Source organism: Agrilus planipennis, unplaced genomic scaffold, assembly GCF_000699045.2.
Source record: "Agrilus planipennis isolate EAB-ADULT unplaced genomic scaffold, Apla_2.0 scaffold80, whole genome shotgun sequence".
NCBI classification, from domain to species: domain Eukaryota; kingdom Metazoa; phylum Arthropoda; class Insecta; order Coleoptera; family Buprestidae; genus Agrilus; species Agrilus planipennis.
Genome location: NW_020438873.1, coordinates 563,120 through 589,887, shown reverse-complemented (window position 1 = coordinate 589,887; position 26,768 = coordinate 563,120). Strand labels below are relative to the sequence as shown.

General features: G+C 32.7%; 2 protein-coding genes across 6 annotated transcripts in view; one reads left to right on the top strand and one right to left on the bottom strand.

The window, feature by feature from the left end:
* LOC108734760 (influenza virus NS1A-binding protein) overlaps window positions 1-12,701 on the bottom strand; it is an 81,181-nt gene extending 68,480 nt beyond the window's left edge. The window contains exon 1 of the mRNA XM_025979755.1: window positions 12,651-12,701. The gene's annotated coding sequence lies outside the window, so the exon portion shown is untranslated. The remainder of the gene's footprint in view (window positions 1-12,650) is intronic.
* Window positions 1-17,796, top strand: part of LOC108734809 (tubulointerstitial nephritis antigen-like) — a 61,082-nt gene extending 43,286 nt beyond the window's left edge. The window contains exons 1-10 of one of the 5 annotated variants that reach the window (XM_025979765.1): window positions 4,643-4,773; window positions 4,860-4,980; window positions 12,430-12,592; window positions 14,169-14,373; window positions 14,937-15,110; window positions 15,719-15,907; window positions 15,968-16,102; window positions 16,410-16,609; window positions 16,851-17,002; window positions 17,473-17,796. In XM_025979765.1, the coding sequence (XP_025835550.1) occupies window positions 12,433-12,592; window positions 14,169-14,373; window positions 14,937-15,110; window positions 15,719-15,907; window positions 15,968-16,102; window positions 16,410-16,609; window positions 16,851-17,002; window positions 17,473-17,631 (1,374 nt within the window). In that variant the 5' untranslated portion in view covers window positions 4,643-4,773; window positions 4,860-4,980; window positions 12,430-12,432 and the 3' untranslated portion in view covers window positions 17,632-17,796. Of the gene's footprint in view, window positions 1-4,641; window positions 4,774-4,837; window positions 4,981-12,211; window positions 12,316-12,429; window positions 12,593-14,168; window positions 14,374-14,936; window positions 15,111-15,718; window positions 15,908-15,967; window positions 16,103-16,409; window positions 16,610-16,850; window positions 17,003-17,472 lie in introns of those variants that run through there. The other 4 variants (XM_025979758.1, XM_025979768.1, XM_025979777.1 and 1 more) reach the window with 4 other exon arrangements.
* The last annotated feature ends 8,972 nt before the right edge of the window (window positions 17,797-26,768 follow it).

The following is a 26,768-nucleotide window of genomic DNA, read 5'->3' as shown; positions in this document are numbered from 1 at the left end:
TCTGTCGGTGTAATACTTCTTTTTTTTCTCTTAATCTATGTTTATTTATTTCTTAACTAATTTCTTTTTCTTTTTACCAGCGTAATTTGTGTGTATCGTTTCATGAGTGCTAATTTCTTTTCTTTTCTTATATTAGTTTGTATTTTTGATAAATGAAGTTTACATTTTGATTCCTGATTGTGTTCAAATTTGGTCAAAGTCAAAGCTAGTTAAAGAGTAATATTTTAATACTATTACAAAGCTGATAACCAACGTTTCGCTTTGGCTGTAAAGCTTTATTTATTACAACCTATCGTGATAAAGCCTTCGACACAAAGCGAAATAGCAGTCTGCTTTAACCAGCTTTGTCTTTACACTACAATTTGATAAATAAATTTAATTTGTAGTCATGCTTGCGTACTTCATAGGTAATAAGTAATAATAATGCATAATCCAAAATGTTATAGTTGATGATTATTGAAACGTAGTAGTTGTTCAGTTGAGAGATGACGAGCTAGAAACAAAAAAGTAAATTCTTTATGTATTTATTCATCACTGCACCTCCTTCCGCACTGTCTGTCTGTCTGGGTGTACCTGTGTTTGCATATACATACCTATACCTATTGCACATGTTTATGGTACTCATAAAAAGTAAGGAAATCCGCAGCAATGGTAATAAATTTAAATTAAAATTAGAACGAATGAAGAAAAAACAATGCATAGGTAGCGTAATTAACATAATAAAATCAGTGATTAAAAACAGTGACAGTTCCAAACAAAAACTTGAACAAAGAGCGTTAAAAGTGCGCCATTTATTTAAATACAGTTTGGTAATAGAATGCGTAAGTCTCTAAATAAAGAAGGATTATATGGGAAAATTGTGGCTAATTTTTAAATCCACCTGAGACGTAGTATAAGTGTTTAAACCTTTCACAGGCTAGCGAAAACGTACGGTTTTCAACAAAATGATGACATAATCCAAATTAAAACTGTTAATCTCTAAATCCGTCAGTCCTGAGAGTGATTGAATACACCTCTCCACTCTGTCTTATCTTGAGCTAATGTTCGTATTCCCTAAAACTAGAACATCCCATATCCTTAACAATTTGTGAACAGTAATCTAATCTAAGTCTATCACTACTCCTCTTAATTCCTGTTTCTGCTTCTAATATGTCCCTAACTAGCCCTTTATGCCTCAGAAGGTGTCCTATCAACTTATTTTGTCTATTATTGGCCCTATTGTTCTATTCTTTCTAAAACCTCTTCATTTCTAACTTTCTCTATTCACAGCGTCCTCATTATTCGCTTGTACACCACGTATTGAAGGCGTGTAATTTTTTCACAGGGCCTACCGTCCATGTTTTGCACCCGTACAGAACCATGGTCTGCACATACAACCGTTAATAATTTTCCTCGAATTTGTACGTTAATTTAACCGTTTGCGAGCATTGGACAAAGTTAGCATATTTCAGAAACTATATCTGTAATTGGTTCCCAAGGACTTTAGGAGACAATTATGTACAAAATTAGACACCACGGTAATACATGACTATGAATGAATGATACATTTGGTACCCCATCTTCTTAAAATAATAATTAACAGCGATCGCGTGCTCATCTTTGTAATGGATACTACCACATGTGAATATACCTCAGCATCCCCAAATGCTTAGTTGTTTAGAGCCCTAAGTACGCTCCTAGTAATGACGTTACGTACAGACGAAACCGCTCCCTTCCCATGTATGAAATCAGGATAGGACCAATTTTGGTCCAAGCTTGGATTAAGATTGTTCAATTCTGATACGAAATTAGCAACCAATTTTGGACTAAACACGACAAATGGCTGGTTTGTCACTTCCGCTCAAGCCTAGTTGGCAACCTTGGTCCACGACTGAAAAGCTAGTGCTGAACCAAAGCTTGGTAAACAATACTAACTCATGATTGGCGAAAGATTAATGTGCCTACCCTTGGCATTTGATAATTGCCCAAACTTTGGGCCAGTATTGAACCAAACTTAGCTTTGGCTTTTCCAGATTGGCCGAACTTTGAATCATTATTGACAAATCTATGCTTGGTTTCCCACTATATACTAGTCCAGGTTTGAACCTATTGTCAAGTCCGGCATTTCCTACATGGGCAATTGTAATCAACCTAATCACTAAACGGAAAATTTAAATTAGTCTAGTTAGTAAATAATTTGTTTGAAATCAAATAGTTGTTGAATTTCGTCAACTTTCTTAGTAATAAATCAAGCATTTTAAAACCCATAAGTTTAAAATTAAATGCAATGGTAATTATGATTGACATGGGGTTACCAAAAGGCAATATACAAACTAAAAATTGATTTTCATCACGCTAAGGTCGAATTAATAAACCATGTGTCCGAAGATATGTGTATAAAAAAAGTTATATAAGTATTAAAAACGGAATTTGACACGTGCAGGATAATCAACAAGAAATAAAATTTTCCTAGAGCGTATGTTCGCAAAACAACAACAACATAATTTCGGATTTAAAAAAGAAATGTTTAAAAAGTTAAACAAATAAAAACAAGTAAAATTTACAAACTACTGACTAAAGCAAACGTCAACTCATTATTAAAGGGATTATTATTGTTTTTATGTTTTCTCTTTAACAACTGAGAATTTTTGACAATAAATTAATGAAATACGTGACAGATATAAACAAAATAAAATCTGTTGACATTCACAAACGCCTTGCCTTTAAGCCATAAAATGTTATAAAAAAATGCTTTCTACAGTGATCAAGGTCTTAATTAATACCAAACCAAATGTAAGGTTTTGGTACTCGACATTCCTCGGAAGTCTACGCTAATCGTTGTATTCGATAATTTTAGTTCTCGAAATTATCTTTGCAGCTCCTTAGGATACTAAAAAAAAGATGATTTAGCTAGATAACGATAACAGCCTAAAGGGTAAGACGTTATATTGTGACTGGGCGAAAGTTAGAGGGGGCTTAACTGATGGTCCATGGTAATGCAGTAAGTATATTTTGAAAATGATTTGTGTAAAATTGGAAAAGGTTATTTTTCATTGTATTTATCATTTTGACCATCTGGATAAGCGCGGTTTCATCGATATTTTTTAATTAAACTTTCAGGGTAGATTTACAGCAATATAAGGTCAGTTTTGGGTGAATGAATCTACGTTTCAACGTCTTAAGTTGTCAGTGCAGGGTGGGCGTTAAAATTTGAAAAAATATTATTGATTTTAGCATAGAAAATGATTAATCATAGTGTAATAAGAATCATGAAAGCATAGGACAAAAGTAACATAACGTTTTCACAATAGTTTGAAGACCTGTAATGGTCATCTTAAGTGTTGATACGTACATAAATTCCTCTAGTTAAAACTGGCATTAAATTAATATAAATTTACCCTGAAAGTATGGTTAAGAGATATAGGTGGAACATCAACCATCCAAATGGTTAAAAATCGCATTTTCTATACTCATGTCATGCTTTACCAACTTTACACCTAGTACATCACCATGGGCCATCCATTGAGTCTACATTGAACCTTCGTCCAGCCACAATCACATATGACTTCATACCTTTTTTACGTTTATAGAGTGGCTATATTGAGTCAAGTATTTCCCGGAATCAGAAACGACGCCAAATGACTTCTTGTCACATTCCGATTTCATGTAACAGGCTACTCTTACAATTCGTTGATGTGACAAGTTTCATCATCCGTTTAAAAGTTGACCGCTCACAACGGAAGCCGGGAGTCAGTAGAAGCTATCGACTTTTGTTACCAAAATTACCGAATCATAGAGAAACATTTAGGAACTTTGTGAAACAGTTTTGAGGAAGAAGCAACATCAACGCAGAAGTTTGTCGATATTTCTCTAGAGGAATAAACCTAACAGTTTAAGAATGACAAGCATTCTACAGAGCCCCCTGAGCTTTCGCGCATTTTTAGAAGCGAAAGCTCTATTCCAGCTGATCATGACGCCCATATACAACTGCTTATGGCATCTTACCCTTTGTACTTATATGGAATGGCTATATATTGAGTGAGGTTGCTCCCAGAATTAGAAAGGACAAAAATTAGAAAGACTTCTTGTCATATTACGATTCTATGCACAGGTTACGCGTACAATTCGTTGATGTTTTATCGGGGTAGTAACTCTCACTTTTGTCAGGTACCAAAATATGAAGAAAAACATTTAGAAATTTCGTTAAACATTTCTGGGGAACTAGCAACATAAACGCAAAAGTATCTCAATGCTTTTCCGGTGGAGACCTAGCAGCCTAAGAATGACGAACAACGTTCGAGAGTACGTTTCGCCCAGAACCAGAGCTTTACGCATTTGTGAAAGCGAAAGCTCTGTCTCTGCTCATCATGATGCCACAGCCCAACTGACGGGCTAGCTGATCTATGTATACCATATATGCAATTCTATTCACTATTAGATCGTAGTTGTTTCACTTCCGTTGCTGCTCTGTTTATAAACATGACTATGAAAATCAGCTGTAAAAATATTTCATTGTCTCTGCCAACATCCATACGAAACTCAATTATGTACACACACGTACATACATAAGCATATATACATGCATATATGAGTCAGCGCCAGTTCTCTGCTGCTGCTGTTAACAAGTTGGCTACGTCAAAGGATCTCGACACTTTTAATCGCCAACAAACTTAGGTACGAAGAACACTCGCGTGTCGATCGACGCTCAGTGCGGACGTCAAATTTTTTTACTGCTCTTTTGCTCTATATGTTCTTCATATTATCACTTGTACACAAGTACATACACATATAAATGTAGGTTGAAAAACAAAAATAAATTTACTTTAACTATTAGATAGTTGCACTATATACTTTTAAGGCTGAAGTGATTGTTGTTGTAGTAGAGATTATTTTTACGTTAAACAACACCAGACACAGTACAACGGTGTGCAAATTTGGCGTACATCAAGGATAAGGTGTTTGGAAGACGAAAAGATTATTTAATTAAGGGCATCGCATCACGTAAGTCACAAAGTTTCTCGTTTATCATCATAACAAATAATAAATAATGAAATCTGCTGATTAAAATGTTGATTCTTTGTGAAACAATTCACCTACAATAGATTAAAAAAAATGAAGTAAAGTACCATTTAAATAATAATCTTTGGATGGTTTTTATTAAATTCATTAGCGGTTTGGTTTACTAATCGTAATCTTTAAAGCCAGTAAGTACTATTGTAGAATTTATTTAACTAACCGATCTATAAACGATAAAAATTAATAGAAAATTTGTCGACAATTTTACATACGAATGTGAATAGCAATTTGAAAATTATATCAATTGATAAAAATTTTAATTACTTTTAGCAAGAGTTTATTTGTAAAAATTTACTTTTAAACAAATTAAAACTATAATTATGTCAAAAAATGGGTAAATTTATGTGATACTTGAATGTCATTTTTGTAATTTAGGTGGTGAATTTCTGATAATAAATTCTTAAATTTATAGAAAATGTGAATGCCGTTCTGTTACCTACCATGTAGTTTTTAATTATTTGTTATATTTGTGATTTTTTGAAGTGAAACTTCTTTACGCACGATAGGGTAAGTTCGTTTCATGCCAGTTGCTATGTAACGAAATCATGCAACGGATGTCTCGTAGTGGGGATCGCTTGAGCGGTGAGTGCGCTTCAGTGCAACGTTCGTTACAGGCAACTCATAGTGTACAAATATTATCATTAAACCAATTCCTTAACCCCTATCCTGCTATTTTTGTGTGTTTGAAGAAGTTTTACTTCAGTGGCGTGTTGTATGATTACACGTTGTATTTTTTATTAATTGATTAGAATTGTGTTGGTTAAGTATTTTCTTAAAATAACCAATCTATTCGCTGTTTCTTCCCCTAATTCAATATATGATAAAAGAATCAAAGCCCAAGAGGATAATAATGTGTTTATTCGATGTCGGTTCTATAATCGAATAAACACATTATTACCCTCTTTGGCCTTGATTATTTTTTCAATTAAAATAACTATTTCTGATAATTAAGAATTACACTACAATTTATCACTGCAATCACTACATTTTATTGCTAATTGAATAATTTACCTTGATAAAGACTTAAAATGAAAGACGAAACGTCAGTTTTGGTTACATAATTAATAAAAAACATTTTCACTTCTTAATTGCTTTCAATTGTTGCAAATTCTGGAAAACATTGTTTCCATCTTATTGATAAAAATTAATTTTGCATTTCGTAGATTTTTCATTGTGGAAAGTTGGAAAACATTGAAATTGCTACACAGTGAAAAGACACTATTCAACATTTCTTGATGCAAGAATAAAATTTCGTGCATTTGTTTTTATTTACTGTAATAATACCAAACGTAAATTAATATATTTCAATGTATTTAATATAAAGTGTTTAATGCCCTGCGCCTCCACCAGTTTATTTATCCGTTTGTATTTATTTTAATTAATTAATTATAACAATTTTTATAAAATATCCTAATATTATAATTGCAGCCACATATGTACCTCTTTATTTCTAGAAAAAATTTATGGGGTTTCTAGCACCAATTTAAATAGGTACTAATCTATTTGATACTGCGATATATTATTCAGGAATTGTCGAAGGTTTTACTATTTAATAATAATAGAAACGGAGTCATATAATCATCACAACTACAATTGGTATATTGCGATAGTGTTTAATAAATATTACAATTTTATTGATAAAATGCGCGTATATATTTGAACAATTAGGTACTAGTGATCGTGAGGTTCGTTGACTTGGAAAAAATTTATAGAATAATTCAATTATTTGTTATACACAATACACACAAAACGAAATCCTTTTCGACAATTAAAAAAGTAAATTCAATATCTCTTTGGATTTTTCGTTTTGGTCATTACGATTTTAAAAAGACAAAAAGGTAATATTTTTTTCATGTTTTTGTCACATGTACTTATGCAGTATTCTCATCGAAAAAATTAATCAAGTACGCCATGGAGAGCTTTTTGCAACACTTATTTATGTTTATCTCATGCTGAGTGTACACTTAATTACCACACTTTGTAAATGACAAGATTCTCTTGGAGAATCTCGTTTTAAAAATCAGGTGTTTCGGCCCAATGAAAATTCCACGAAATTGAGTCAATTTCTCACAATGAATACATTTACATACCAAACTGGTTCCTTCTATATCACAAAAAGATTACGAAAATATTTGCGAATTGCAAAGAAATTAATAATCCAACTCCGGTTTAAAGTATAAACATTTTATTGGTAAAATAAATTTCAGTTATAGATCTCTTTCGAATTGCTATTAATTATATAGATTGTTAGTTTTAGCGGGTTATTACATTGTTTTCCAAAGGCAACAGCACTTTATCGATGTTACTATTCAGTCGAAACGGTAGAATTAAGTCTAGGGTCTAGAATCCTCGATTTGCGGGAATTTTAGAATTTATGATCATAAAATCATCAGAAAGAGGCGCTACATTGAATACGTATTAAAACTTGTTAATAATAATATATCAGTTAGATCCATTGAATGCGATACTATCTTTAATTTAACAGAATACCAGAAATCTCAAAACAAAACCATTAGCATGAACGATAAGGGTAGACTACAGGAACAACTGTACCGGTTCTGGACGATATGTAGTATTTCCTTTAAAACTACGTATAATGATTAATTTTGAGAACCCATATGGGAATCAGAGTACACGTATTTTTATGACAACGCAAAAATTACAATTTTCGATTATAAATGACTGAATTTGCCGTAGAAATAGCAGATTTTTTTAGGTAACTTTAGGTAAATCTCAATTTTGACATGTTTCTTTAAAAATTATTTCAAGTTTCTTAATTATTACAATTAAATTTTTAATATCAACTGAAATACCTAGTAAATTTATTTCTGTTGGGATTTTATTTTTACAAATTCGGGTCCAAATTGTAATTTTTATTATTTTCGCCTAAGAAGCAACGGGCTAGTGAGATAAATTGTAAATATCGCTCTAATATTTAGGTAAATTTTCGTTTTTCATTTTCTCCGTGTAACAGTATACAACATTTCTGTAGCAAAATTGTATGTTTCTTAACAAGTTACAAACCTTGACTTTGATTTCTATCTCAATAATATCTCGAGAAAAGGATTAAAACATGGATCAAAATTAGTAATATCTTTTTGTAGGTTCGTTTTTAACATTGAGAAAAGGTCCCCAAATTGTACTTGTATCTATTAGGACTCCTGTTTGACGTGAAACAGTTTCATATTATTGCGCCCCAATTAACATTAACTCCTTTAAAATTGTATTTTTAGCAAAATGCTGACGTGGAGTTTACCGTTACTTCTTAAGAAAGCTGCATATTCTTAGTTCTTTATTTAAGTTTAATTTTAGCCCGTATTGGAATGCGATGCCCTCTATTTTTAGAAAATTCATAAATCATAGTAACGGAATTTGCAGGTCGGAATAAGAACTGATTTGAATGGGCTCCACTTATAGGTAATCGACGCATTCTCATTTGCTACTCCGTTTCTCACGTCGTGCAACTAAACTTGAGATTGTTCATTTAACAATTCGTTTTCGATTGCATTTCGTAGTAATTGGTTAACACTTTTATAAGGAAACCAATTAGAATAATGCAATTGCGTTGCGTTAATGTTTTAAATAAGTATACCATCAGGTAATTGTTTTCCTTAATGAGGCACTGTCAAATACCACTAATTAACAAAGTTGGAGTTGGTTTTGCAGTCTTGAAGGAAAAGAAGAACGTATGGCTTCTGAACGATTCACTTTTCATCCTTATATGCATAGGTATTCATTCAAATCCTTAATTTCATCAAATCCCTCCAACACATCCATCAAGTTACAAGTTTTATAACCTCCTACCCTAAACTTTGCAATTACGTCTAAGTCTTTTTCTTCCATTTCACTTACCCTGGCTCACTTTCACCCTACCAATGTTTTCATGTATTTCACATACTTCGATTTGTCAATTTTTCTCAAATTATGTCAGGACATTTTGTTTTCACCATTTTTCCTCCACAAATATCAACCTTCATCCATTCATTTAATTGTTCCCAGTTCAGCTTTAATTCCCTTAATGCTTAGTCCCTTATTACAATTTTTAGTTATTATCGATAGTTTGAATCGAAAATGGCAAATAAAGTGTAAAATTAAAACCAACTTGTTTGGTAAATTAAATTTTTGAATGCGTTTTGCGGTGGAGATTTTAAACAAAACATTTTAATTCTGCAGTAATTTAAAATATTAAACTTTTTACGAATTAAGTACATATTTTAGTAATCTCTGAAGATTCAAAATAAATTTATTTGCTGATTGAATAATTTGGTTGAATTGTCAATGTGGCATTTTCTATTTCTATAAATAACACTAGGCTGTTTTCATACATAATTAAGTAGTATTATAGTTTTATTAACATTCAGTGTGTACGTAAGTACGTACGGTATTTTAAGCAACTGACAATAACTGTCCTAAAAATAGAAATTTGTTTAAATGCATAGTTTTTTTAGTCTTTACAATTTGAAATAATGCAAATTAAGTTATTTACAGAAATGATGCATTTGCATGACTGAACGACTGAAGATTTCTCTTTTTGTTTTTCGAATCAGCTGTTCGTGGAAGATAAGTACGGTTCAAACATGTCAGTTATATTTTTAAATACGAACTGTGGTGACTTTACTCCAAATATAATCCGAAATTAACGTTTTTTTATTATCTTTTTTATATTTACGTTACAATTACGAAACATACTACTTTAGTCAAGCATCTAATTAAAATGCCAAGGATTAACTTAATAGGTCAAGATGATTTCTAAAATACTGTTACGGTTTTTGTTTAAATTCAGGAGCTCGATTTTATAGCTTTTGACGTTCAATTGTCGATCGTAAGTATTGAAAACAATAGCGAAAATAAACATTAAGAAAAATCCAAAAAAAGAGAATGCCTGTAAATCTCAAGTCGTTTATACTGTTAAAATTTTTTGTTGTATTATTTGAAGTTGAAAGAACCTATTACAGATTTAAAGAAACTGATGAATTTACATTTACGTTTAAAAGGAAATTCATACGTTTCAAAGAAAATTCAATTTCGATTTCTCAAAATAGTAAAGCAAAAACCAAACAAATTCAATGCCTTATTATTGCTTATGTATGCATTTAACATTGTATAAGATCATTCATTAGTAAGTCACTTTCTGTGTCACAACCTGTAAGGTCACACAGTTTTCTTTTGGAATTGCTTGTCAACGATGCTTAACACAGCACAATAATAAATTGTGTTTGCCCCACATTTTGTACTGATCAAAATTTAAAATTTGTGTAAACTTTGGATCGTGTACAGATTATTAAAATAATAGAGCGCCTAGAAGCTTACTTCAATACTATAGCGAAGATTTTGAAGTCAACACAACAAAACGTCATAACTTAGAATTCTTCGCGCGCGGATGTATGAATTTTTTAAAATCTAGAACATGCACAAGAACCAAATAGTAATTTTCTCGCTCTTACGTCATTGATCAGTAATCAACCGTTTTAGACAAGAAATAAAATACGTTGATTCTTCTTAGTTTAAAGTATTTATAACATCTATGATTGCTTATCACATCTATCGAATTCTAAGATTTTATTCCAACACAATGGGAACAGGGCGACTACCTTTCATAGCCACAGAACGAAAATAATATGCAAAAGGATCGTTAATTGTAGCCTGCTTTTTAAATAAGTTCAATGTCAAGGGAGCCATAAAACAATTACTGTTTCTTTTAATAACATCACGCAGCATCGCTAGTGAACATCTGTCAAAGAGAAAAATAATAGGGCGCCTGCACAATGTAAATTAATTCGATTAGTTTACACTTCCAATGACCACGACCGTCTTGTCTGTCTGTCGGACGGTTGGTTTTGGTTTGTTCTAATTTCGATGTACTACAGTGTGTGTGACAGGCGTCTTTTATTGGGTTAATGTGATGTCTGTAAATCTGACCCAAATGTTCGAAAAATCAATTGTCAGCAAGATATGTGTATGGCGTTACTCTTTCTTATTTACGGCCGCATGTAAATTGTGCCATCCCCCAAAAGCGCCTCCATGAGACCCCAATAAGAAAGACCCCGATTGCGTCCACCAATGGGACCCCATTAAGACGATATATAAGCAAACATCGTGTTTTGCACCGTCTGTTTGTTGTTTAACATATGTAAAAATACTTCTCTGGTAACAATGTGGGTCAATGCGATTAAATAATCTTAATGCTACCAAGAATTTTATTATGGTACTAATTTTTTCGTTGTGAATTTGAATTGTAAATATGTCACACTTTTATTTAATCTCCAATTTAATCCTCTTATTAATTAACGAACGTCTCTGCCATTAGAGCAATTAGTATTTTGCGGTTTATTTCTTAGTGGACACTTGTTTATAAATGCGACCGTTTACATCATTAACATAAAAAAGTAATGATTATATGAAAAATAGGTATTTGCAACATTTTCTTCAACTAACAACACTTTAAAGACGGTTTTATGGTCAAAAGGCTCAATTTTAGGCAATACTTTTTTGTGCATTCAAGTGAACTAATCTTTACCACTACAGATAACTTTAAATTAATGGGGGAAAAATTATTGCGGCTGTCATCCCTCGCCGGGAATTGAACCCGGCATTACGTACAATTCTCTACCACTGAGTTACGAGCCTCATTAATTTGAAATTATATACAGTGGTAAAAGTTAATTCAAAAATTCACTTTAAAGAATTGAAAACCCTTCAAAAATCCTTCTAAAATTTTCATTGTTAATAATCATACATTGGTTTCCTGACCTAAGGTTATCTGTACCAATTGATCCACTTTAATTTATTGAAACCTCTTTAAAAATTCTTCTAAAATTCTCACTTTTTTTTATCGTTTTACGAGAATTTTTTTCATTTAGAGAGGCTCTTTGCCGTCTTCACCAGAATAGCAACTAGTGGATTTCAGTAGTTCTACAAATCACATGTTATCGTCGATTTAACAAACTATTACAATGAACTGTGTAAATACGAATCAGTAACAAAGTAATATTACATAATTAATGTTATTGCATTTTTACGCTTTAACCAACCGCGTAGTCGCAATGCATTTGCGGTAGCATAAAACTACCATAACTGTTAAATGCCTAATAACATTAAAATCTATTTTATGAAACGTGTTTAAAGTCCACTTTATTGCTGATGATGACAAGCACTCGTGTTTAACAATTATTACCAAGATAGGTACAATCCACTACAGAACTTTATGTAGCAATTGTACGTAAACAACGACGTAATTCTAGACGGTTTCATTGAAATAGAGTGAGTTAAATTAGAAATTTGTAAAATAATTTGGATATATAAAATTTGGAATAATTTAGTTTACAATCACAACTTATTTTGAAAAATCTTACTGAAATTTATATCTCTTTACAGGGGATGGAGATAAGGCAGTGTATTTTATTTTTGATCTCTTCAGCACTCTTAGCTTTAGTGTCTGCACAGTTTAGTTTTACGGGTGATCTTCCACCGGGACCATACTGCCCCATGGTTGGATGTTGCGGCGGTCGTAAGGATGAATGTTCTAAACCTATTGTAGGTAAGCCCAGGACCTTTTATCAATATAGGACTGCATTTAAAAACAAAATTAAACTTACACGCTCTATAGATACAATAAACACGTAAAACCCTAAAATTCCATAAAACTTCCGAGGCAATCTAGCTAAGGATGACACTTTAGGCGTCGAAGCGCGTTTTAAGGTCTTAAGTGTTTACTAAGTTACGTTCTACAGCACTCAGCTATATTTTGTGTACGAGGTCTATTCAAAAAGTATTGCCAATTTTGAATTTCCGCGGGTTACATGTATAATATTCGATTTTCGATTTTTTTGAGATGTTATGTTGGTACTCATGTCTCTCACTTATACCCACAAGTTAGGTCATGTTGAATATTCAGTTAATTTTTGATAGCTGCTTTGCTCTCATGTGTTTTGGCTCGTCATCAATTTTTGCCTATTCCAAAAAATGGGTCAAAGAATCTGTATCAAATTTTGGGTGAAAAACAAAATAATACGCGCAGATGCATTCCAAATGTTAATTGTGGCATATGGTGAAGCTACCTTGGACCGAAGCAACGCTTATCGGTGGTACAAAATGTTCTCAGAGGGCCGAAAAGATGTGAACGACGAAGAGCGTGCTGGACGCTCGAGCACGTCAGCAATAGACGAAAAAATTGATGAAGTGAAGAAAATAGTATTGGCCAATCGTCGAATCACCGTTAGAGAAGTTGCTGAGGGCCTAACCATATCGATTAGCTTCTGCCATTCGATTTTTACCAATGATTTGGGCATGAGACAGCTGTTGGATTCTGTCCGCGACGACCCAAATTTGCTCCAGAGGGTCATAACTGGTGACGAATCATGGGTTTATGGTTATGACGTGGAAACCAAAACTGAATCATCCCAATGGAGCCAAGACCGAAAATGCGCGCCAAATTAGATCGAATGTGAAGGTTTTGCTTACAGTTTTCTTCGACTGCAGGGGCGTGGCGAATCATGAGTTCTTGCCACAGGGTAGAACGGTCAGTAAGAAATATTACCTGCAAGTTATGCGCCATTTGCGCGAAGCAATCCGCCAGAAATGCCTGGATTTGCGGAACAACAAAAATTGGCTTTTGCACCATGATAACGCCCCTGTTCACATATCGTTGCTTGTGCGTGAATTTTTGGCCAAACACAAAACATACTAATAATGCTGCAACCACCGCATTCCCCACATCTGCTCCCCTGTGACTTTTTCTTGTTCCCGAAATTGAAGAGTCTTATGACAGGACGACACTACGCTACGGTTGCGGAAATAAAGACAGCATCGAAGGAGGAGCTCAACAAGATCACAAAAAATGATTTTTTGAAGTGCTTCGAGGATTGGAAAAAACGTTGGCACAAGTGTATAATATCTGGTGGCGATTACTTTGAAGGGGACAAAATAAATATTCATGAATAAATAAATAATTTTTGAAAAAACAAAATTCACGATACTTTTTGAATAGACCACGTATGTTGTATACAAGTCGAAAATGATTTAAAGAATTAATAAAATATATGTGTTCTGTTTAACACTTGTGGATTTTTAATTTGATAAGAACATTCATTTTTTTTTTATTTGATTCTCTTTAGGAACCCTATGCTATTGTGACGATTTTTGCGAAAATCGCACTCACTATTTACACCCCGATGTCACTAACAATGATTGCTGTCCTGATTATTATTCCTTCTGTAAGGGTATTATTCCACCACCAGAGGAAATATTCGCACCTGAGTGTAAATTTAATGGAAGAAAGGTTCAATGGCGTAACAGCGTAAAAAGCAATTGCAATCTCTGGTAGGTCAATTAAAACTTAACGGTTTCGTTTTTGCAATCAGACAACAGAATGTTCATTTATAAAAAGTGAATTTAATGTATGCGTTCTTCTTGTTTGAATGTTAACTGGCCCAGATTTGAACCCCTTTAATTGTATACTTTTTCAGAGTTGTTATTCTAGAGATGAAGATATTAAATCACTTGTATTTAATCTTGACTTTTCTTAATTGATATTTAAATAATTTAAAAGAATTCATTATTAGAATAAAAATTATCATAAATATCCATTGTAAACATTAGTTAAAGTTACTTTGTATGAAGACAAATATCGATGCTGAAAAAATTATCGTTCGTATTTCCTGATTAATATGTCATTTAATTTTTACCCGGAAAAGCAGTTTGCGAAGCATGGGCATTAAATTAAAACTGTAATTCGTATTTTTATTTTTCAACTTTGACTGAGTCACTATTGTTTGTAGAAAAACAGTTATAATATAATCTGGGAAAACATAATAACTAGGTACTTTTAAAAAAATGAAATTCATCTTAATTTGTATGAAAATGTCACATTATAATATTTTCAGTAAATGTGAAAAAGTTGGACAGAACAATTTTGAAATGCTGTGTGAAACTGACGTTTGTATAGTGGAATCTGATATTCTCGACACTGTAAATTCAGATAGTCGACGTTATGGATGGGCAGCATCCAATTACTCAGAGTTCTGGGGACACAAACTTGCTGAAGGAATTGCGAAAAGGTGAAATAAGTTTAAATCTGTAGGTAAATCTTTAAAATATTTTACATGACAAAAGCAACTACATAAACCACGATTACCGAAGCATTTTCTATAGCTTGGATAAAGTCCTTGTACAAAGGAAATGGAAAACTTTGAAAACAAATATGTTGAGTTTTATTATTCGTTAACTCTCAGGAACGGTATTTTTTCTGGATAAAAGATACCCTATGTCCTTTTCTGTAAACCGTACAATGTGTGTATAAAATTTCTTGATAGGTTTTACCTGCGGCTTCGCCCACGTAAATGTTCTAAATACTGTCAAAAATCATCGACGGCCACATAAAACTAATTTTTCTATCCCTAGGAATAGTATTTTTTTCTGGATAAGAGATACTATATATCCGTTTCTGTACTCTTGGTAATCTGTGTACAAAATTTCATGATGATCGCTTGAGTAGTTAAGACGTAAAATTGTAGTAGACAAACATTTATCATTGACAAAAAATATAAACATATCAGAAAAAAGTGGTTTCGATTCGATAATGAGTCATGTTTTACTAACAATGAGAATAAGAATTTTCTATAGCATCTTTCGTAGATCTAGAAAAATAACGAAAATTTTCACACAGACTTGGAACCTTAGAACCTCACAGATTCGTGAAGCACATGGTTCCATTGAGAAAACATTACGACCCCAACTCATTGCCTCGCAATTTTGATGCGGAGCGGGAATGGCCCGGAAAGATTTCAGACATTCGGGACCAAGGATGGTGCGCATCGTCATGGGCCATTTCTACAGCAGCCGTTGCATCTGACAGGTACATTTTAACATAATTTTAAAAAAATAAACATTCTCTAATAAAATCCCATTCCCTCAGGTTTGCTATCGTTTCAAAAGGGGACGAAGCCGTTAGCCTTAGTCCCCAGTATCTCATTTCCTGCAACAACAGGGGACAGCGAAGCTGCGAAGGGGGACATCTAGATAAAGCGTGGCTGTTTTTCAGGAAATTTGGGTCAGTCTAATAAAATACTTTAATAGCGATTAATATTAATGTAAAAATTCATTTAATTTTTATCCACTACAAATTATCTGAAACTAATGAGAAAAATTGTTGCTGCTATTCGTTCTGCTATTGGTGCGTAAAACCAAAGGTCTCGTGTTCGATTCCCGGCGAGGATGTGACAGCCGTAACAATTTTTTGTCATTAATTTGAGATAATTTGTAATAGATAAAAATTAATTGAATTTTCACGTCAATATTCAGTCTAATTAATGACTTTCAAGTCTGTTATTCTGTTACTTATTGATCCTCTCTCACAGTATCGTTGATGAAAACTGTTTTCCCTACACTGGTCAAGAAGAAACATGTCGATTTCCTAGGAAGTATAATTTGATCCAGTCGGGATGCGTCCCACCGTTCGGTGTGAACCGAAAAGAAAAGTACAAAGTAGCACCTGCTTACCGTTTGAGAAATGAAACTGACATTATGAATGATATAATAAAATCGGGACCTGTTCAAGGTAAGTGGAAGTCTATTAATATTTAATACATCTTGCGGTAGTACAGACGACAGATGTAAAATTCTAATTTCAAAATGTTTGAATTGTGATGTCATGTATTTTAATACGTTTGAAAACATGCTGATTTCGTAATTAAATTCTCAAAACAAATATGAATATTTTTATCACGTTTCAAAAAAATTAATTTTAGATATGCTATTCTAATTTTGTATAGCCACCTATGAATGAATGCTCTTTTTAGCAACCATGAAAGTATACCACGACTTCTTTTTGTACAAAAGTGGAATATATAGGCACACCGACTTATCTTCCCAAGACAGAACTGGATACCATTCAGTTAAGATAATAGGATGGGGAGATGAGTATACTGAAAATGGCGTCGAAAAATACTGGGTAAGAACTGACTATTTCTATCGTTCACTTTATTGGATCCAATTTTAAAAAAAAAACACATTTGAAATATTACCTTTGCGAGATGCGGAAGTTCCGCCGCGAAACACAAGATTGGCGTTAATAAAAACGCAGTTTACGTTTACGTATTATATTGCAATAAGCGCTTGGGCGAGATGCGGAAGTTCCGCCGCGGAACACAAGATTGGCGTTAATAAAAACGCAGTTTACGTTTACGTATTATAATGCAAGAGGCGCCAAGTTTCCCGTAAGACATAACTAAATGTCTGTCTTATAAAAACGCATAATTGAAGGGAAATAACAAATAACTCATTCGTGTGTCTGTACATTTGTCACAGACTTGTTATTTTGCACACAATAAATGAAGTATGCAAAATACTTTTCTTTCAAAAGAAAACATTAAACATATTTAAATACTAAGCATAGTTTATCTACGCTTTTTTTTGTTACAGAAAGTGGCAAACAGCTGGGGGAGAGCATGGGGTGAAAATGGCTATTTCAGAATTATTAGAGGTGTCAACGAATGTGACATCGAATCGTTTGTATTAGGAGCTTGGCCATTAACAGTGGATCCGAATACAAAAAATGACGTGTTGAAAAAGAAAAAATAGTTCCTCAAAAATGGTTACCTATTTGAAATGAGTGCCATGAAAGATAAAAAAAAAATAAATATATATACTGCCGAAAATACTTATTAATACGAAAATTTATAACTGCCATTGCTCGTGTTCTCTGACAACTATAGCGTGTTGAAATTAAAATTTTTATTTATATGAGAGAAGGAGAAAAGGAGAAAGAAACAAAAAGCATCGTTATAAAGTATACTGTGTTTTAAAATATGTACCAGATTGGAAAAATTGGATGTAAATTAAAATTTTTGAACCTGACCGACAATCAAACTTATCGTTATTTGACTGAAAGCATGTTTGTATTGTTGTTTTTGTTTTCATTAGAAATGTATTTGCGGCACAATATAATAAGCGAAACAATATTATTTAATTAAAATGCAGGCTTATGATTATAAAATTATAATTACATGTATGAATACCATACATGATCTTGGAATAAATTAGTAGTATTTTATATTATTATGTATGTACTTAGATTTAGATATTTATATGTAGGCTACGCAAACCTATTTAAATGTGCTTTACCACATATTTAATAAACTACTATTTTCAACAAGCGTTTATTTATTTGTTTCACTGCTGAAGTACGTAAATGGTATGTATTTTTAATTTGAAGAGTTGAAGTTTTCATGTTTTCAGTTTTTAATGAAAATCTGAACTGTTAATCGATACATCGAATTATTCGTCTGTAATATATAAATACTGCCTTCATTTAAGCTCATGCAGTACTTCGTAATCGTAATCATTTTTGCTTGGTTGTCTAATCATTGAAACGATTAAATCGATATCGATGAGATTTAAATATAAACACATGAAAAGGGGATTGCCAGGAGTAATATAGGCTGCTTTTTGTCTGTCTGTATGGCTGTTTGCATTCACTAATCTTCGAAACGGCTGAAGCCTTTTTGATGGGACTTTCTTCACACAAACGAAGTCGCCATTAAAAGCTAAACCTCAAACTGTTTGCGAAAAATAATCTAGTCTAAGTGTACCTCTACCCTCGTAACTTCTGTTCGTGCTTCTAATATGTCTTTAACCAACCCTTTATGTCTTATCAACCTAACTTCCCTATCTCCTATTGGCTTCTATAACGTCTTCTGTTCTCCTACTCTTTCTAAAAACTAGCAGTAAACAAATTTTACACCAATGCAAGGATACAAAGTCAAGTTTTTTTGTACTTATTTAGTAGTGCATATGCGAATGTAAGTTTGTTAGCTTGTTTTCGAGTTTTTCACGTCTTAAGTACTCAACCGAACATTATGAATCTAAAAAAGAATACTTTTCCCAAGGGATAGAAAAATTCACTTATGTGGTCGTCGATGATCTTTGACACGTAATTAGGACAACAACGCGAGCGAAGCCGCGAGAAAACCTGTCAAGAAATTTTTTACACATTGTCAAGGGTACAGAAAAGAACATCATCAAAGGGTCGTCAGTCCTAAGACTGGTTGGACACGCACATCTACTCTTTACTATCCTGAGCTAATCTTCGCATATCCATAAAACAAACACAACCCACATCCTTAACTATTTGCGAACAGNCAGGAGTTAGGAGGGGTAGAGGTAGACCTAGATTAGATTACTGTTCGCAAATAGTTAAGGATGTGGGCTGTTCTAGTTTTGCGAAGATTAGCTTAGGATAAGAATGAGTGGAGATGCGTGTCCAACCAGTCTTAGGACTGACGACCTTATGATGATGATGATGACTCGGCGGATCCGGGACTTTTGTTAGAATCCGGCCAGGTATGGGATAATGACTCCGGGTCACCCTAATAATGGTAAAGTATAACAGAAACTACCCATGAAAATTGGTAATTAAGATTGTTTTGGGATGTTTTGTATGGCCGAACTGTTAAGTACAATTTCTGTCGCTTATTGGTATAGCAAGTATTTGATTAACGATAAATTATCAATATAATTTTGTCATTTTGCAGATTTTTAGCGTTTCAACGGTTTCAACTTATTACTCTCCTTGAAAATCTGTCAATTAAGAATTAAAATTTAATTGGTGTCCCTCTAATCTAAATAGTAATAACCAATATTTTAGGTAATGCTACATATCATCCACAATTTGGTATTTAGGTCACTAATAGGTATAAAGTTAGTGCATACAACCAAATTATTAATTTGTTTAGAATTACAACCTAACAGACACCTACCATTATGGTCGAACGCAGGGGTTTTCATAAGGAATATTAAAAAAAAATTTGAAAATACTTTCAGAATTGCACACGTCCGAATCATGAAAAGAACTTCTCTTATATTCAGTATTTATAATTATTACAATTTTTGGTATATAAAAAATACAAATAAATTTTATTGCGACTGCAATATCAAATCAATTCTTCAATAGGACAGGACTGGTAGTAAATAGAAAGAATATTGTAAATGGATAAATATTGACTGATATGAAATGCCTACACATAAAATACAGGTAATTGAGGGAAAAAAACAGCTATTAGCGAGGGGTGATTGCAAAATGTGAAAAAATATTGAACTTACCAAAAATAAATAACGTTTAAGTACAAATATTTTATTTTGCGCCACATATTTAACACTATCAGTTTTGCCAGAGTAGTCAGGTCAAAAACTGAAATTTAAAAATTATTCATAAATATATGGCAATCTGTTTCATTACTCCTGGTCTTTTCGACTTTTTGGGCCCAGAATGAAAATGACCTTTGTAATTTTCAATTTTAAGCTGAAGCAGGTACAACTTTTATACAGCACATTCAACAGATGTTCTCTTAATAATTAGTTGTAGGTAGTATATAACAATTTAGACTCATTCCATCAACAAACTATTTAAAGTTACATGTAATTATGAAAACGTAAAATGTAAAATATGCGTAAATTTCTCACACATTTCGGGGAAGGGGGTTAGAACCCCCGAAACGCTCCCCTACGTTAAAGACTGCCTACCACTTGGTGAGTTAATTATCAATCTCATAAATTGTTGGGTTCAAAATCCCAACGCCAAAACACGACACTGTAATTGTCCGAAGCACTTTTCGGTAACAAGGTTACCTTCTTCAGGGTCTTGAATTCACTTCAGCAATTTTGTTTGTTCTATCCCCAACTACAAAATAATAATAATTAAGTTCATGTTTTTTAGGTTCTTATTCATAGTCCCCACAAAAGAGTAAGTGGTACATCTACGGGAAATATTATCATATCAGAATCTAATAAAGAAGTTTCAACGCTGAACATCAACCAAGCAGTAACTGCATTGGTTGCAGGGAAAATTATTCCCAATGAAAATAAAGACATTCTTCTAATAGGTGAGCAATTTAACAAAGTTAATGTTTACTTTTCTTTTGCAATCCTTTTTCTAAAATTTGATTTGCTTTATTTTATTCTATAACATTGAATGTTCCAACGACGGCAGTGAATAATGTTTCCTATTTATTTAAGCTTTCTACAAAAAATATATTAGAGGGAAAGCCGTTGTTGAGCTCGCCTATGATTGATACAAAACTAATATTTCGCGATTTTTTGAAAATATTGATCTATTGATACTAAACAGGTGTTTTCCAATTTTTAAAAACTTTTCATACTTGGTATTTAGTACTTACTCTAATCATTTAATGATAAGGATACTTTAGAATTCACTTGTAATGAACAGCAAGCAAAATTAAATGCAAGATGTGCACGCTATTTCGAGATACATTTCGGTTATAACATAACGAACTGTGAAAGGTTTTTGTCTCGCAAAGGGCGTATATAAATTTCCAAAAAGACAAGAAAAGATACTTTTATTTGACGATTTTTTTTCTTGTTTAACGATAAGTTTGAACAAACGTTTAAAAATCTGCTCTAGATTGGGGTATNTTATCTATTAATTTTAATCATTCCAAACTAAATTATCTACTTTTATAGTACATAAAATTGGCTCGTTATATTTATTCGTAATAAATTGTTGATTAAACGAATGCATCGAATTATAAGACGTTGTCACGTCAAAAATCAAAATGTAGCCCCTACCCCCGAACATGTTACCTTTTAGCAGGCAACTAAATGGATAGGCGAACTGTTTCTCCTGAGGGACGAATAGTCACAGCCTTTTAACGGGATTTGATGTGTTTATATTTTATAATAATATCTAAGATCTGAAAATAAAGTGTAATTAATGCGACCTCGATTACCTGGGCCGGCTGGGTACCAATTCGTCCCTTGTGTTTTCGTGACCTTTTCATAAATAATTATCGGGTGACAATTTGGCTTGGCTCGAAATCTCGTGCTCCTCATAGATTATAACACAATGCCTACTTAGTTATTTCCACGAATACCTAACTAAATTTCGCATAACGCCTTTTATGTAAGACAGGCGCCTTCACACAACGTATAAAAATAAAATCCCAATTTGGAAATCCGATATTGACAGCCAATTTCCTCGAAAACATCTACTTTTCTTGAATGAGTACACGCGAAAGCTTTCACCAAATATTTAATGACTATTAGCTTTATTGTGGTTTGTGTTTGCCATTAAAAACCCAAAACAAAAAAGGGATAATAAATACGAAATAAAATACTGCTTTTATGTTTAGTGCTTGCAATATTCTATTTTTGTTTGTCTGTTGATATCCACTATATAAAATATTTACCGTATTTACTGTCACGCAAAAGCATTTTTATATATTGATTTAAAAACGCAGTTTTTTAATATAAACGAATAAGCGAATACCTATAGTTAATTTAAAATAATTTAATCAACAATTTATTACGAATAAATATAACGAGCCAATTTTATGTACTATAAAAGTAGATAATTTAGTTTGGAATGATTAAAATTAATAGATAATTAATTAAATAATTAACTTTATTGAAGTTTCATGCGTATGTAATACTTGTGTATTTTTAATAAGACTAGTGTAATTCTGCGCGTAAATATCTAAATTAAAGATGGGCCTGGAACTGGATTTGGTTAGAAATGAAGAGGTATTGGAAAGAATAGGAGAACAGAGGACTCTACGGAAGTCAATAAAAAATAGGCGAGATAGGTTGGTAGGACACCTTCTCAGGCATGAAGGTTTAGTCAGAGACACATTAGAAGCAAAAACAGGAGTTAAGAGGGGTAGAGGTAGACCTAGATTAGATTACTGTTCGCAAATAGTTAAGGATGTGGGCTGTTCTAGTTTTAGGGAAATGCGAAGTTTAGCTCAGGATAGGAAAGAGTGGAGGTACGTGTACAACCAGTCTTAGGACTGACGACCTTATAATGATGATGATGATGATGATGATGTGGTGGTCGATAATCTTTGACATGTATTTGAGACATCAATGCGATCGAAGCCGCGGGTAAAATCTAAATTCATATAAAATTGTAGAACGTGTTTGGACTGTTATACACATCATTTATTAAAATTTTGCTTTATTTCGTCTTATGGACTTAGGTATCGTCCCTTTTCATTCTATTCAATTTTATTTATGAATTATCTTAGGGGCGTGTTAGTAATAAAAGCCATAATAACCGCATGAGTTATAATTTTTAAAAAACCCGTTTGTTTAGTATGGATATTTGCCTAATCTTTTTATTTTTATTTCTGTCATGATAAAGCGCCTAAAATTGCGAAATTTTGAACTCAAGAAATTCCTTGGTTATTCTTATTATCGTTACGAAATATACTAGTAGAGCACAACACAAGTACAAGTTATTTCGTCAATTTCTCCTTGGTATTGACACAGAGAACCCAGGCCGCAAAACGCCGCAGCAATGGAACAGCAAGCACGCAGGCAATCAAATTGCAGTTTCCGCTCTTACGTTACTTCTTTATTATTGCCACGTTATGTTACATAGTAAGTAGGTATGTATAGGTATGGTGAACGAGACGTAAACAAACAAGCGATTTTTTTCAATTTTGCAACCAAGGGAAAAGTCAATGTCAAAACGTCGATTGCTNATTGGTATCCTGAAAAACGGGCACGTGAATTGGAGCAAAAAAAGTTTTAAAGGAAAGTTGGATGCTTTCGAAAGGGAAATCAATTGGTTACTTTGAATATGACCTTAACCTTGAACTTTGGAAGTCATTTGAATATGAATTCATTTTTTTAATAGGAGTACCTACCGATATGATATAGAAATGGTCAGAAATGAGATAGTATTAGAAACAAAAGGAAAATGGAAGGCCTTAAGGAAATCAATAAGAAACATGCGAGAACCTATATCATCATTCATTAAGGGCAGGTGCGCGCGTGTTATAATAGTAACGCAAAATCGATTGAATAATTAACAAGACAAGTTGTAAAGTTCAAATTGTTGTAAAGCTTTCTTCCACATATGCAGAGACAAATGAAAAATACGTTTTAATTTACCTCGATGTCGTATAAAATGTCCATTCTCAATGATACAAAAATTTTCTTTAAACTTATATACAAGTCCTTATTGCAGCTGATGATTACTACGATGCAATTTTCCGTGTTTATATAAGGTCGCAGCAGCAGAATGTTTACTATTTAATTTGAAAAGTGAGATAAACGTGCGCTTATTTTGCTTTAATCCTTCGCGTAGCCGTATCTACATGTGCCAGACTATGAAACATATTAAATGTTACCTTTTTAATATTCTGCTAGAAGTGTTGTTATGCATACGAATGCTTAGAATATTCAACCAACAAAATAACCGCATCAGAACTATATCGAAAGTTAAATGGAAAGAAAATAACCCGACGCTTACTTACGGTCTGACGAAGGATGGGCATTCAGCCAAAATTAAACACGAAAGTAGGAAATAAATTGGATTTCTACGATTTTCTCCCAACATAATGGACAAGTAGATTGCTTTTCATTAAAAATAAAAGGAACGAGAGCTACAATTCGTACTACACAAATTAAGTGTTATAGATAAAAAATTAACTGTTAAATAAACTAGATCCTTTGCAAAATTCGTCTGTTTTAGTTGTTTCTTTTTATTTTGAATAAAAATTGGTCTTGCAGACTTGGTCTTGGCTGGCTATATGCCCAAGACCAAGACTAAGGCCGAACGAACCAGACCAAAATTAAAATCAAGACGGAACGAACAAGACCAAGACTAAAACCAAGACCAAATGTGCAAGACTAAGGCGAAATACTCAAGACTAGACCTAGATTAATATCAAGCTGGTTTGAACAAGACCAAGACTAAAACAAAGACCTTATATGCAAGACCAAGACGAAATACTCAAAACTAGACGAAAAATTATTAGTTACAGTGAATTTATGATTTAAACTATTTTTCATTTGGAACAACAAAACATTTTCAGTTTACTTTACTATAGACTTTTACGCACTAAATATAAAAAAAATAAACTTTATCAGCGTTTGAAAAAAGGAATCTACAAGAAAATTCTCGGAGTAAGTATCCTACACGCACCTTCACTCCTTCCTATCCTGAGCTAATATTTGCATTTCTAGAACAACCCACATCCTTAACTATTTGCGAACAGTAATCCAGTCTTTTTCGAATTTCTAAATTTGGGAGCATAGAAGTGACTTCTTTTTATTGAAGGCGACTGGACCCTGCGTTATCCTCGGCTTTATACCCCTACTACTCCTTCCATCCTGACTTATCTGACTTCCTAATAGATACCTAAAATCGGCCACTTCTTCTAATTTTTCGTCTCCTACCTTTATATTCGCTCTTTCCCTATTTTTTCTTCCCTTACATACCAGTATTTTTGTTTTACTTTTACTTATTTTCACACAATACTGTTTTGTCAATACCGCTTCCAATTCTTTGGTATTATATCAATCCGATTTTGCACAACAACTTGGTTGAATCAATGATTTATTAAAAGTAGCTATGACGTGTTGATGAGAACTAATAAGTTAGAAATCCATGTCTAAGAATGTTCTTTATTAATTTTAATTTCGTTGTCATATTTAATACATATATATAAACAGTGTCGTAGATTCAATTTCAAACCTTTTCAAATACTACGCATAGTACCATGACTACATTTAATGAAATGTGGGACAATACAGAACGAATATATTGCAGATGATGAAAGTGATCAAATCAATATCTTAGCAACGCACAATACAATATAAACTTATCTCATCAATTTGAGAAATTTAAAATATCTAAAGTAATATAGCTAAAGAACTTCATCTTCTAAGAAATTTAATTACCGTATCTACTGCTTATAATGTTGTAACCATTGTCAGATACTATTAAAGATTCAATAATTCTTACAGTTCGTTAGCTACTTTCTTAAACTCGAACATCTTTTCAAGCTTAATTCCTTCCTTTATAAATTGGTCTCGAGCTTTCAAATGAAAGCTGAATCCTGGCAGATCATCTCGTATTACTTCAGATCTTAGCTACACGGCATCTCATTATCTGCCAGAAAAAGCGGTAATTGAAATAGGATGAATTTAGGAACAACCTAGCCTGGTTTGTAAAAAAAAAAACGTTTAGAAGTACCTAGGCATACGTACGTTATGCATATATGTATTCTTAATGCTATAGTGAATATACGAAAATGAAAATTCTGGAGGAGTTTTCTTCAAAAATGTAAAATGATTAATGAATTAAAAGGCCCGTTTTCTTTGTTATACCTAAATTGATTCGGGCGTACTCTATATTTTAATTGTTAAGGTCGATTTGTCTTCTCCTTAATCAATGAAAGCATTTTCGGATTATTCAATTATTCAAATTACGATTTGAATTGACAAGAACTGTAACAAAAAGTGTTTCTCAGAATCTCACAAAGAATTGAATGTTTTTTGCATCTTTTTCGAATTATAAAAAGTTATTTACTGACTTTTTATTGTTAAGATTGATATCTACTCTAGAATTTAATTTCAATTTGAACCGTTCTGAAAATTTTATATCTGAACTGGTTACTTTGATCTTCAACGTTAAACAAACAAATGCCCTGATTTTTTTGATCTGTGTTCGTGTAGTTCTGTCTGTGTCACCCTATTAACTAATCAGCTAAATATTAGAATTTGATGCTGTTTGTTTGTTTCAAATCTTATGTTCGATGATAAATAATACCTAATAATAAATGCTGACATTTCTAACATATTTCAGTTCTACAAGTGCAGATGGACCTTAGTTTAAATGTTGAAAAGCTAAATAATGTTATAATAATAACAACAGTGGTTATATTTTTATAAATGATTTATTATAAAAATAT